At 33.5% G+C, this 14,846-nt stretch overlaps 1 protein-coding gene across 4 annotated transcripts in view; it reads right to left on the bottom strand.

Moving 5' to 3' along the window:
- The window catches only part of RANBP17 (RAN binding protein 17), a 321,688-nt gene that overhangs the window by 242,573 nt on the left and 64,269 nt on the right, over positions 1–14,846 (bottom strand). For all 4 annotated transcript variants that reach the window (XM_078066864.1, XM_078066861.1, XM_078066863.1 and 1 more), the window contains one exon: positions 9,363–9,498. In XM_078066864.1, coding sequence (XP_077922990.1) covers positions 9,363–9,498 — 136 coding nt within the window. The remainder of the gene's footprint in view (positions 1–9,362; positions 9,499–14,846) is intronic.

The following is a 14,846-nucleotide window of genomic DNA, read 5'->3' as shown; positions in this document are numbered from 1 at the left end:
GGGAGGGGCAGAGGGAGAGAGAGAGAAGCAGACTCCCTGCTGAGGGCTCAAGCATGACCCTGACACCAAGACCTGGGCCAAAAGAGTCGGATGCTCAACCAACTGAGCCACCCAGGTACCCCAATAGTAAGTCTTCTGATTCATGACCATGGGATATCTTTCCATTTATTAGGTTTTCTTTTATTTATTCCAACAATGATTTGTAGTTTCTAGTTTATAAGTTCTGTACTTCTTTTGTTAAATTTATTCTTAAGTATTTAATTCTTTTTAATGCTATTGTAAATGAAATGTTTGATTCACAGGTTGTTTATTGCAAGTGTATAGAAACTCAAATGATTTTTTTATACTGATCATCTATTCTGCAAACCTACCAATTTTTAAAATTAGTTCTAATAGTATTTTAGGTGATTCTTAAGATTTTCTATATTATTCAAGATCATGCCAGCTGTGAACAGGGATTGTTTTACTTCCTCTCTTCCAAACTAGGTGCCTTTATTTAATTTTTATTGTCTAATATCCCTGACCAGAACCTCTAGTACAATGTTTAATATAAGTAAAGAGACATCCTTGTCTTGCTCTTGATCAGAGGAAAGTATTTATAAGTCATTAGATTCAGTTAGCCTGTATTTTTTAAAATTTTTTTGTATCTATATTCATTAGAAATATTGGTGAGTACATTTTTTTTTTTTTTTTTTTTGGTAATTATATGGTCTTGGTATAAACTTGGTATAAACTGGCCTCACAGAATGAGTTGGGAAGTGTCCCCTCCTCTTCCACTTTTTGGAAGCATTTATAAAGAATTGGTATTTATTCTTTGAATGTCTGGTAGAAATCACTAGGGAATCTATCTGGGCCCAGGCTCTTTGTGGGTAGTCTGATGACTAATTCAATCTCTTTAGTTGTCATACTTTTATTCAGATTTCTATGTTCTCTTGTATAAAAGTTTCAGGAGTTTATATTTTTATGCAAACTTTTCCTTTCCATCTAAGTTATCTAACTTACTGGCATTCAAATGTTCATAATATTCCATGATAATCATCTTCATTTCTGTAAGGTCAATAGTAATGTCCTCTATTTCATGCCTGATTTTAGTACTCTCTTTTTTGTCAATGTAGCTAAAGGTATGTCAATTTCATTTTATTTTTTTTACAAAGAACCAAGTTTGGATTTCACTGACTTCTGCTATTGTTTTCAAATTTCTATTTCATTAATTTCTACTCTAATCTTTATTATATCCTTCCTTCTGCTTGCTTTAGGTTTAGTTTCTTCTTATTTTGCCAGTGTGTTAAGGTAGAAGGTTGGGCTATTTACCTAAGATATTTCTTTATTTTTAAAGTACGTGTTTATAGCTATAAATTTACCCCTAAATACTGCTTTAGCTAAATTTTGTAAGTTTTGTATGTTGTGTCATTTTCTTTCATCTGAAATTATTACCTAATTTCCCTTTTGATTTCTTCTTTGACTCATTGGTTATTTAGAAATGTGTTGTTTAATTTCCACATACTTATGGGTTCCTCACATTTCTTTCTGTTATTGATTTCTATGCATTCCATAGTGATTAGAGAACATACTTTGTGCTATTTCAATTCTTCTAAACTTATCGAGTCTTGTTTTATGATTGAGCATATAGTCTGTTCTGGGCAATGTTCTGTGAGTACTTGATAAGAATGCATATTCTGGGGGCACCTGGGTGACTCAGTCAAGTGTCTGCCTTCGGCTCAGGTCATGATCCCAGGGTCTGGGATTGAGCCCCATGTCAGGCTCTCAGCTCAGTGGGGAGTCTGCTTCTCCCTCTACCTCTGCCTGCCGCTCCCCCTGCTTGTGCGTGCTCTCTGTCAAATAAATAAAATCTTAAAAAAAAAAAGAATGCATATTCTGCTGTTGCTGGGTGTAGTGTTCTATAGTCGTCTACGGTCTAGTTGGTTTATAGAGTTGTTCAAGTCTACAACTTCCTTAAAGACCTTTTGCCTAGTTGTTCTATCCATTATTAAAACTAGGACATTTAAGTCTTCAACTATTATTGTTATTTCTGTCAGCTTTAGTTTCATATATTTTGGGCTTCTACTGTTAGGTACATATATGTTTATAATTGCTATATCTTCCTCATGGGTTGACCCTTTTATCATTATAAAATGTTCCTGTTTATCCTTAGTGGCATGTTTTTGTTTTAAAGTCTACTTTGTTTGGTATTAGTATAGCCACTCCAGCTTTTTAATGGTTGCTGTCTATGTGATATATCTTTGGCCATCCTTTTACTTTCAACCTATTTCTATTCTTGAATTTAAAATGTGTGCTCTATACATAGATAGAATGTGCAACATTATTTTTTTAAAAATCCAATCTAATAATCTCTGCTATTGGTTGGGTTACATAACCCAGTCTAAATTTAATGTTATTATTTATATTGTTAGATCTATGTCCCTCATTTCTGTCACTTTTTTTTCTCTAGCCTTCCTGTGCTGCTTCTACATTAAATGAATATGTTCTAGTGTAACATTTTAATAACTTTAATAATTTTTTTTACTATATATTTTTTAGTTACTTTCTGGGTAGTTTCCCTAGGACTCACCATATTCATCTTATCAGAATCTACCTCAGATTTATACTAACTTAATTCCAAAAGATAAAGAAATGTTATTCCTATATAGCTCTATTCCTTTTTCTCCCTTTTTGTAATATTATTATTACATGATAAAATATATTACATTTTTATATATTATAAATCCAACAATAAATCATGGTAATTATTTCTTCATTTAATTTTACATCTTTTAATGAAGTTGAGAGAAAGAGAGCAAAAACATATGTCTAAAGTGTCTGTTATAACAGCTTTCTTATTTACCATTTCTGGTTCTTTTTTATTGGTTCTTGTGGATTTGAGTTGCCATCTTGTGTCATTTCCTTAGCCCCCAACTTTGCTCCACTTACCTTCTTTATGCTGTTATTGGCAAATATAGTACATATTACATATGTTATATGCCATCAATACAGTGTATATGTGCACAAAATATGTAATTGCCTTATACAATTGCTTTTTAAATCAGTTAAAAGTACTATATTTTATAATTGCTTAATTACCTTCACTGACCATAATAAGGAGCTTATTTTATATATAATGAGTGTTGTTTTTTCATGTGGATTTATCTCAGGTCACTTGCTTTCAGCCTAAAGTACTTCCATTAGTATTTCTTAGAAGGCAGCTTTGAAAGCAATGAATTTCTGTTTTTGTTTGCCTGGTAATGTCTTTAATTTTCCAAGATAGTTTTGCTGGACATGGAATTATTGGTTAGTGGTTCAGCACTTTGACCATGTCGTCCAACTATCTTCCTACCTCTACTGTTTCTAAAGACTAATCAGCTATTAATCTAATTGGTGTCCCCTTGCATGTAATGAGTAGTTTTCTTTTTCTTTAAAGTTTTTATTCAACACTTCCATACATCACCCAGTGCTCATCACAAGTGCATTCTTTAATCCCCATCACCTATTTAACCCATCCCCCCACCTTCCTCCCTTCTGGTAACTGATGATATTTTTTCTCTTGCTGCTATCAACATTTTCTCTTTCAGTATTTTTACTATGATGTGTTTTTAATGTGGACCTTTGTTGTACTTCTTTGGTGTGCAATGTTTTTCATCAAATGTGATAAGTTTTAAGCCATTATTGCTCTATTTATTTATTTTTTAAAGATTTATTTGAGAGAGAATGCACACAAGGGAGTGGGGGAAGGGCAGAGGGAGAGGTGAGAGAGAATCTCAAGCAGATTCCCCGCTGAGCACGGAGCCCATCTCAGGGCTTGATCTCAGAACTCAGAGATCACTATCTGAGCGGAAGGCAGATGCTTAAGACGTTATCCTCAAGTTTGTTAATTTTTTCTTCTGCCAGTTTAAATATACTGTTGAGGCCTTCTAGTGAACTTTTCATTTTTAATTATTGTACTTTTCAACTACAGAATTTCTATTTTTTTCTATTTTTAATAATTTCTATCTCTATTGAAATTCTCTAGTTGATGACATATTGTTATCATATCTTACTTTACTTAACAAATCTTAACAATATTGAGTCTTCCAATTCATAAATATGGTATATATCTATTTATTTAGGCCTCATTTCATTTCTTTCAACAATGTTTTACAGTTTTCACCTAGTCCAAGAGTATACGTATTTTCAACTTTCCAAGATATTGCTAAACTATTTTCCAAAAACATTTTACTGGTTTGGATTCCATTAGAAGTGTATAGGAGTGTTTCCTATTTTACTTCCTCACAAATACATGCTTTCATCAGACTTTTTAACTGTCTCCAGGTAACAGGTATGATATGGTATCCCACTATAGCTTTAATTTGCATTTCCCTAAGTCCATGAAAGGACGAGTATTTTTTCATGTTGATTAGAAACTATGATTTCCTCTTTTGTAAATTGTTTATTCATATCTTTGGCCCATTTTTCTATTAGGCTGTTTTTCTCTTATTGATTCACAGAAATTGTTTACATAACTGAATATTGATTCTCTTTAAGGTACATGTATAGGGTCTTATCCTATCTCTAGCTTGTCTTTTTATTTTGTTTATTGTGTATTTTGAGCTGCAGAAATTTTTATTTTTAATATGGGTAGAATTAATCAACCTTTGCATTTAGAGTTTGGGCTTTTTTATGCCTTAAAAAAAAATCCTTCCTATCCCTAAATCATAATCTCCTGCTTTTCACACTAAGATTCACTGACTAACTTAGATTTGATTTTTGTATGCTGTGAAGTAATAATCCAAATTTTTACATAGATATAACCAAAAGTCTAGCATCCTTTATGTAATAGTCTGCCTTTTCCTTATTTATATACCACTTCAATGTATAAGTGGGGGTAAATTTCATTATTTTTCATTTGCCCATCTTCCTCTGTAATTACAAACTTAGTGGAGAGATGGACCATCCCATTTGCCATTTATCCCTGGTCTTAATATGCAGTAGTTACTTATTAATATTCATTGGATAATAAGTAGGAATAGGCAAGAGGGAAAGAAGTGTAGCACACATAAAACAGGTCATATAGTAGAATGCAGTGTCAAAAGAAAAGGTTGCAAAGGTAGGAAAAACCTGACCATAATAAGGAGCTTATTTTATATATAATGAGAAGCCAATAAGAATTTCAAGCAGAGAAATTCCGCAAATTTTAAAGTCTGACAAAAACAAGTATTGAGACAACATACGGCAACACATACTGTGCTGGGAGAGGGAGAATAAACTATTCAAACACTTAGGAGGGCAACTTGATAATATCTTGTAAAGCTGAAGATATGTAGTCTACAGCCCAGCAATTCCACTCCCAGTATTTACCTTCAAGACACTCATACCCATGAATGAGGGAAAAGGTATTAGAAGGTTTACTGCAGGATTTTCTATAATCTTTAAAACTGGAAACAATCTAACATATATTAACAGAAAAATGAGTATGTAATGGCACAGTAATATACTGTAATACCATTCAATATCTAAAATAAATTAGGACTATATTTATCACCATGGATAAATCTCAAAAATAATGTTGATCAAAAACAGCAAGTTTCTGCATACTAATTTTCTATAAAGTTAACAGTGCTATGTTTTGTTATAAATACATAGAAATGTGGGAATAGAAGAAAATCATGCATGAAAATAACACTAAATTTAGGATAATGGTTACTTTGGGGGCAGAATCAAAGCAACAATGGGCCATTAATGTTTCATTTAAAAATATACAGATCTGAAGCAAATATAGCAAAGCATTCAGATTTGACAAAGCTGTATGGTGGGTGTATGAGTGTTCCTTACATTATTCTCTCTGGTTTTCTACTGAAGGAAAGATGACTTTGGTGGCAGTATGGAAAATGAAGTGGGGAAAAGGCAAAAAAGGAAACAAAGAGGACAGTCAGAAGACTTTTGAAGTCCAGTGAGAAATGATAAGCAGTACCAATAAGGATAAAACCTGAGGGCCTGAGAAAAGAGTGAAGCTGAGAGATATTAAGAAAATAAAATCAGCAAGATTAGGTGACAGATCAGATATAACAAGTAAGAACAAAGTGGAAATTTTGGGTTCACAGTCATTCCTCCTCAAAACTGGACAGTAGGTGGAATGGGCTTCAGGAGATTAAGACCTACTGAGACTGAAAGGCCTGTTCAATATTAAAGATCCAACAGGAGGCAATGCAGCAAAGTGATTAGCATCACAGGCTCTGTTATCAGGTGTCCTGGGTTCAAATCCAGATTCAACCATTTAAACACATTAATTAACCATTCCAAACCTCAGTTTCCAAATCTGTAAGAAGGGGTGGGCACAGTGTTAATAAAAACAACTATTCCCACAGGTCTTTGTGAGATGAAATCAGATGCCTGTCAAATGCTATGTGAAATCCTGGACACAGACTATTTCTTCAATAAATGCCTACAGCTACCATTTATGACTCTTCTTTCTCATTTATAGCACATACTTCTATTTTATACATCACTTAGGATTCCTCAATGATTCCACCTGGGTTCCTGAAGCACTTATTATGCATATGTAAAAATTTCAAGATGCTTAGCAGGATACCTTCTTTAAACCTGCCAAATAATTTCACTAAAGTCAGCATCATTTTCCAACTCAAGAACATAGCCTTTATCACATGAATGTATTATGCATGAGATCTAGGCCCAAATCCTATGGAATTCTACTAAATATATACATTCAACCATTATCTAGTAGAAGGCATATGAGCAATATGCCGGGCACTTGGAAGTGATAATAAAAAAGGCAGAGACAGTCCTAACCCAAATTATAGTCAATATATGTTTTGCTAACAAACAATTACAATGCAGTGTAAAAATGCTAAAATAGAGAACACAGAGAAAAAGGGAACTCTCCCAGAATTTAAGAAGGTCATCCTAAAGGATGGGATATCTGATGTGAAAGATAAAGTTGGAGTCAGCAGAGTAAGGCAGGTGGAAATTTGATTTAAAACAAATAATGTTGTAGGCAGAGGAAACATTTTGTCCAAAGACCCAGAATCGGCAGAGAACACAAACTGTTGAAGGAGCTGAAAAAAGTTTAGTACACATAAAGTATGCAGTACAAGTATGGAGGACTGAAGCATGAAACTGGTGACATACGTAGAAAAAAGACTGGGAAGAACTTTGTAAGTCATGCTCTGTATGATTCAATTAAATGAGATAATGCTTAAGAGTGTTTAGTACATTTCCTGATAAAAAAAGTAAGTGCACACTAAATATTTTTTGCCTACTAGTATCTAACACTCTCCCCTTTTTTCGCCACAATTTGGAATGTGACAATATACTCACCAAAAAAAAATATTTTCCATCTGGTCTTCCTTGGTTGGTTGCCAGAAAACTAGTGTGTAGAGAACTTAATAAATATCTCAGATGGTCTTTTGTTTCATTTGTAAAATGGGAACCATAATACCAACTTTGAAAAAGCAAAACAACAAAATAATACCAACTTTGCAGGATTACTGTAAGGACTTGGAGTGTGAAGATTTCCTAGAGGAGAGCCAGGGCACATATCAAGGACCCCCCAAAAACCTCCTCGAGGCTCCTATAAAGGCAGATTGGCAGACAAGCCAGAGAAAAGGAAAGCAGAAAGCTCTGGCTTCCCTTTAGGACTGTGCAGTAGGAATGCCCTAGAAATAAAATCACTGTAGGACTAAACACTCTTTGAAAAAAACAGCATTAGATGCATACACCAAAAATGTTAAAATTATAATGAAAGAATCAACACCAGTCTGATGATATGTTCATTTTTTTCTTAATATGTAAGCTCTTTCAAAAAAGAAAAACTGACCTTCCATAATTCACTTTTTTCCACAATTACCTTGTATTAAAAGATATATAAATATGTCTGTATTTTTCTGTGACCTGTTTCTTGATATCTAAAAGTCCCATATATATTTTTTTCTTCTTTTTTTAATACGACAAATAAAAATTTTGGAAAAAAATTCCTAAATCCCATTGCTGTAAACAACTAGTGTCATTTTACATACATCTTTCCAAGTGTTTTAAATACAGTTAATATGAAGGCTTTTCACTCCATGTTGTACTATTCTGATGTAAGACCCAGACCAAACAAATATTGGATTATAATGTTTGAAGAGTATTCACTTTTGTGAAAGCAAAATATCAAACTCTCTGAGTACATTTAAAATAAGACAATTTATCATAATTCGATTTATTCTCAACCTTCAAGTAACACAACTGGGATTTTAAAAAGAGGTACCCTGTATAAATTTCATATCATGTAATTTTTGTCTGACTCCAATTTGTCTTACCATCAAACTAAAACATTTATTTCTACTTACTCCTTTTTCTCCCTAATGGTCTCGTTCAATGGCACCTAAATTCTAAGAAAATTTTATTGAAATGGCAATAAAATATCACAATATATTTGACAAAGGAAGCATCAAGCTATATCACTTTCTGAAAAAGCAAAGATAAACTAAAGGATGATATTAACAAAATCAAACAAAAATTTTTCCCACTACTATACGACTATTACGAACAGAAAATCATAAACGTATTGAAGGTTATGCTAAATTTCCCATGGGGAAAAAAGCTCAGTTCAATATAAAAAGCTTATTCTAAATATTTCAAGTAAGAAATTCCTTCAACGTTACTAATAGAAGCTATAAATCCAGAGGAGATAAGACTATCCTCAGGACTTCTTACAAAGAAGGCTTGGAAAGAGTTACTATTTCAGAAGAAGAAAACCTCATAGATCTTACTCAGTGTCACAAGTACTACTAAATATCCGGTTAGAGTTCACATAAATGCCCTCAATAATCCCTCATTATGTCTTAAGATCAATTCATCTAAATTTGTTGATGCTAAACTTTCAATCATCATACTACGATTGTCCTCTGTGTTAAGGTGATTTAACTGTGGCCTCTCAAAGACATGTCTAGCTCTCCTGGTCCTCATCAGTTATTATGTAAAAATGCCGAGCAATGAGCGAAAAATTTACTGGAAACCACATAAATAAGTGCCCAAAAAAATCCCAGAACTACTAAAAGATTAAATCTTTTGTTTTAAACCTTGAAATAAATATAAGGCAAAATCTATTAAAGTGTTTAAAATAATCTTAATTATTTAATGACTAGCCACATAAAAAATATTCACTAACTCTGCCAATCAATCTTCAAAGAAAATGGTAAATCTAGGCAAAAAACAAGCAAATTAATCTCACGTTGCCTTCAATGCCAATCAATCAATCGATTTCAACTGATCAATTAAATTTCTTAGGTAGAAATTACCTAAATATATCATTCAGCTTAAAGCTACTGTATGTGAACATCTTTCTTCATTTTCGGTAACATTTAAAAAAAAAATCTCTAGTAAAAACCTACCTTTGAGGTTCTTTGAAGTTGATCGCCAACATACGTTTTACGAAACTGATCCAAGAACCACAGAATTGCAAGCTCTATTTTCTCATTAGAACACTGAGGCAATCCGGTATCCATTAAAGATATAAGCTGAAAAACTCTTTTCATGAAGGAGAAAAAAAGCTTCAGTAAAAGTTCTTAGAGAAACAACATTAAAACATTTATTGTCAATGTAATATAATATATAATCACTGTAAAATGTCGAAAAATACAAAAGCTAATAAAGAAAATATTTTTAAAAACATCTGAAATCTTACTACTAAGAGAGTACTACGAGATACTACAATTTGGTCTAAGTCCCTAATTCCTTCTAGTCTTTTTCCTAAGACATACACATACGTGTACATACACAGAAACGTACAAGGACATACTTGTTATTTCATTAAAAATTTACATATAAATGCATATGACATATACATATAAATATTATGCATATATATAAGTAAATACCTATAACTATATATAACATATATACAGATATAAATTAATATCTGTATCTATATAAAATTTTGATAAAAGAAAAATGATATTGAATGTGTAGTTTTGTATTTTACTTTTTCAATAAACCTTATGTTTTTATATAATTATATATTTGGGGGTCATATTTTCAATGAATAATAAAAATTTTATCTGGAATAATTTACAAGGTGATCTTAATAAAATCAAGTAGTTTTAATACAAGTACACAACTATTATTACCAGATAATCATAAATTAACTGAAGGTTAAGTCAAATTTCCTAGAGAAAAAATGTAATTCAATATAATGAAAAGCTTAGTCTAGAGTTTTCAAAAGAGAAATCCTTGTATTACCTATTTTCATTAAAAGTTTCCAGTGGATGGCTGCCAAGTGCCTGATGTTAACAAAATCAGCTTATTAGAATCATCTTTTTTAAGGGCCAAGATGTAGAGGTTGTTGAGGACCAGCACCTTTGTCTTCTTTTTTCTAACTGCACAAAGGCAGCTACGTCTAGCCCCGACCTGCACGCTTCCTTCCGTGCATGCACACAGGAACATATACATATGCTCTTAACAGTTTATATGTCCTTCTAGAGATTTTTTTAAATGTATATACAGGCAAATATGACTATATATTCTCCTCCCAACTCCTTTCAACATATGGAACATACTATACTTATGATTCCAAACCTAGCTTTTTCCATTTAACTATCTTACAGATCTTTCCATGTCAGCTATTAAGAACTTCCTCATTCTCTCTTGCAGCTGTTTAACATTTTATTACATGAATATACCATTATATTTTCAAACATTCTCCTACACATGGGCACGGCTTAAAATTTTTTGCTGTTGCAAAAATGCTGCAATTAACCATCTTGTACACATCATTCCACACATGTACACTATTATAACATACACTTCTAAAAGTAAAACCACTAGTTTAAAGAACATAAATTTGTACAATGTTGATACTATTAATAAATTGCTCTCCATAGAAATTGAAACAATTTATATTATTATCATCAGTCTGTAAGTGTTTATATACACTCAGATAATTCAGATGATAAGAAACTCTAAAATTCATTGAAATCTGAAAAATGGCATCTCAGTGCAGTTTTATTTTGCATTCTCTCATGTATGTGAGGTTAAAATTTTTCCATGTTTTTAAGCATATATATGTCCTTGTCTGTGACATATTTGTCCACATCCTTTGCCAATTCTTCCTACTGGGTTGTCTTTTTATTGTTGATTTCTACAAATTCTTTATATATTAGAAAACTGAGTCCTTTGTCTTTGATTCAGCTGTAAATATTTTTCCTCAGTTTTCATTTGTCTCTTGACTTTGATTATGGTGTTTTTTAATGCTACAGAGAAGTTTTTGTTATACAAAATTTTCACTAATTTTTTTAAGATTTATTTATTTATTTTAGAGAGAGAACACATGAGTGGGGGGTGGAGTGCAGAGGGAGAGAATCTTCAAGCAGACTCCTCGCTAAGTGCAGAGCCAGACTTGCGGCTCAATCCCACCACCCACGAGATCATGATCTGAGCCGAAACCAAGAGTTAAATGCTTAACCGACTGAGCCACCCAGGCACCCCTTTCATCAATTTTTTAGGTGGATTATGCGTACTAACAAGGTCTTAGCTAAATCTGAGGTATTTTTGTTTGTTTCTTTTTTTTCTTTTCTTTTTTTTTACATTTACCTCTCTGATAGATTTGAACTTATCTTGAACACATTTTGTGAGGTATGGATCAACATTTTTTCCCATTTTCCCCATTTTAGCCAGGTGCTTCAACACCATTTCTTTCTTATATAGTCTATCATTTGCTCACCATTTCAACTACATCCCTTATCATATACACTGGGTTCATTTACGCATTCAGATTACTTTACCGGACCTTGTGTTCTATTCCGGCAATCAGTCTCAATACATATATCTTGATCAATTATCTTTTTCATATTATTTAATATTTTCTCAAAACATTATTTTTAATAGATATAAAATATTAAAGACTATCTCAAAATTTAAGCATCTCATTCTGAATGTAAACTCAGATTTCAGGGAAATATAACTACTGCCCTCTTCCCTACTTCCAAAGAATTCTACAGAGTGTCTAGGTTATAGTGTATGAACTTCTTTTAAAAAGTTGGGACTTGTGGGGCACCTGGATGGCTGAGTCAGTTAAGCATCTGACTGTTGGTTTCTGGGATAAGCTCAGGTTATGATCTTGGGGTCCTGGGACTGAGCCCCAAGTCAGGCTCTGAACTCAGAGGGATATCTGCTTTGTCCCTCTCCCTCCCCCTCTGCTCCTCCTTGCACTCCCTTTGTCAAATAAATAAATAAATAAATAATCTTTAAGAAATAATGAAAAAAAAAAGAAAGTTGGTACTTGTTGCCAAAGTGTTATGAAATAATATGTTGAAAACCATTTTATGGTTATGATTTCCTATATTTATATTATTTAAAAGTAACCTTCATTTACCTAATATCTTTAATACCATTAAAATTTATGAAGGGAAACTTATTGAAGAACAAATTTAAGAATTAGATTACTGTAGCCAGGTTGCTAGGGTTTTTTTTTTTCCTAAGATGTGTCTGTTCTGTAATTTTGAGAGGAGTGACAAAGCTGACTTTCAGTCTGGGTATTTCTGAATTAGCAGATAGTTGGGAGTAATTTTTAGTTAAATAAATAGATATATGCATCAAACTATGTCTAGATCCAGGTGATATTTCACGTGACTTAAACAGACATATCTTTTTTTTTAATTCTTTACTGAGTGGGACCTCCCTTTTCCTACTCTAGCTCTTTGTTGATTCTATGTACTTGCTCCTTTACTTTTATTTCCTTTTTATAACATACATTCCAAAACCCTAGGAAGATGTGAAACCAGAAGACAGTTTGTTGGGATGCCTTTATAACTCAAGTGAAGCTGGTGATTTGCATTTGCCTAAGAGGAAATGGCATCCCAGCAGGAAAGCAGGAAAGCGTCCCCAGCAGGGTACAGGATCCATTTGTCAAAGAAGTTTTGGTAGCTCTACAAGAAGTTCAGCTGCAACAGCCTAACGTCCAAATAACCATGGCTTAAACAATATAGATATTTATTTCTCTCTCAGGCAAATATCCAAGACAGCGCTCCAGGACTAGCCAGTGCTCCATGGTGTGCCAGAGACTCAGGTGCCTTTCATCTTGTTGTTATACTTGCCTCCATTCACACAATCACTTTTCTGGTTGATGATGGGTACTTCAGATCCACCCATTTTGTCCACATGTCTTGCACATACCACATCTGCCTAGAACACAATCACTTAACCACACCTAGCTGCAAGAGAGTCTAGTAAATCTACTCTTTATTCAGGCGGCCACATGCCTGGCAAAAGAATCAGGTATTCTATGACTTCAGAAGCAGGGAGGCAGAGACACTGTACAGCTGGCAGTCTCTGCCACAGTGCCCTTCAAAGATCGGTGGCCGCCTTGAAAAGTACTTAAGACCAAAGCTTGTATTGCATATCTAATATTCACTTTCAGTTTCAACTTACTATCCTACATTTATTTTTTTCATTATGTTAAATTATTTTTGGTAAAGAGCACGGAGGGAATAAAAAGACAAATATATCATTAAATAATTTGGTCCAAGTATAAGCACACCATTTCAAATTCAAAGAAATGAATTTTGGATACTCAGTTGTTTATATTCCCCTACCTATCCATATAAATAAGTATTCATTCAGTCAACAAATATCTGAGGGCCTACTATATGGCAGGTGTGCATTAGAAGTCCAGAATATAACAGTGAACAAGATATAGACATTCCCAGTCCTCCAGATCTCTATAGTCTATACAGGGAAAGACACAAAACAAGCCATTAAAATAAAGAATGACAAGTGCTACAATAAACAATACAAAGAAATTAGCGAAGATTCATAATATTCTAGGATGGAACAGGGCAAAGAAAGAGTGTGTTGAGAGAAAGGAGAAAGCCTGTGTAGCTAACTAGAGAGGGAAGAAAAAGCATGGCTCATTTAAGAGCTGAAAAAAGTTAAATATGGCTATAAAGCAATCAGCAGCAGGAGATGAGGCTAATGAGACAGGCAGGAGCCAGATCATGAAGAACCTGATGAGCCACGTTGATTTTAATCCCAATAGCAATGGAAAGCATTGCAGAGTTTGAGCAAAGCACTGACATAATCAGATCTGTACTTCAGAAAGCCAGAGAGGAAGCAAGGTATCTATTTAAAACTGCAGCATGAACCCATATGAAAGATGATAGGAGCTAAAATGGCAGGGGAGATAGAAACAACTTGACTAACTGGCCTAACTAGAAGGTAGAACTGACAGGATTTGAAGATGAAGACTACATGGATGTTGGAGAGAGATAAAAGGAAAAGTTAAGGATTCCTTAACTCCTGGGATGCAGGCTTAGACAAATGAGTGGACGGTGATGAGACACGTGAAGAGAGTCAGGGCTGGAAGGGGAAGGAAGAGATGAGTTTAATTTTAGTTACTGAATTGAAGACACATGTGAAACAGAACATGTAAGTGAAACAGTTCAACATGTATTTGGAAGTCAGAAGACAAGAATTACTAAACAGAGAATCACTGAGCAATTCTGAGAGCTCAGCTGAGGTAAAAATGATACCTTAATTGACAAATGGTACCTATATACAGAGGTTTACAATTTCTTTTATTATCACTCAACAAATAGGAGAAAACTCTGAATTCCTTCAGGATTAAGGTTTTGCCAGGCAGATGAGATAAAAATACAGCAGTGAACCAAGCAGATAAAGCTTATTCCTTCCCTTACTCTAGTGGAATGAACAAATAAACATCAAGAGGTAGTAAGTTCTATGAAAAAAATGAACTAGGATAAGGATGTTATTTTGGATTGGGAAGTCAGAGCAGGAAGAGACAGCTGTGTAGAGACCTGACTGAAGTGAAGGAGGACTATATAAACATTTAGAAGAAAGCATTCCTAGCAGAAGAATAGTGC

The sequence above is a fragment of the Halichoerus grypus genome, chromosome 2 (genome assembly GCF_964656455.1).
Source record: "Halichoerus grypus chromosome 2, mHalGry1.hap1.1, whole genome shotgun sequence".
Taxonomy (NCBI): Eukaryota; Metazoa; Chordata; class Mammalia; order Carnivora; family Phocidae; genus Halichoerus; species Halichoerus grypus.
Note: the sequence above shows the minus strand (reverse complement) of the source record. Positions and strands in the feature narration are given on the sequence as shown.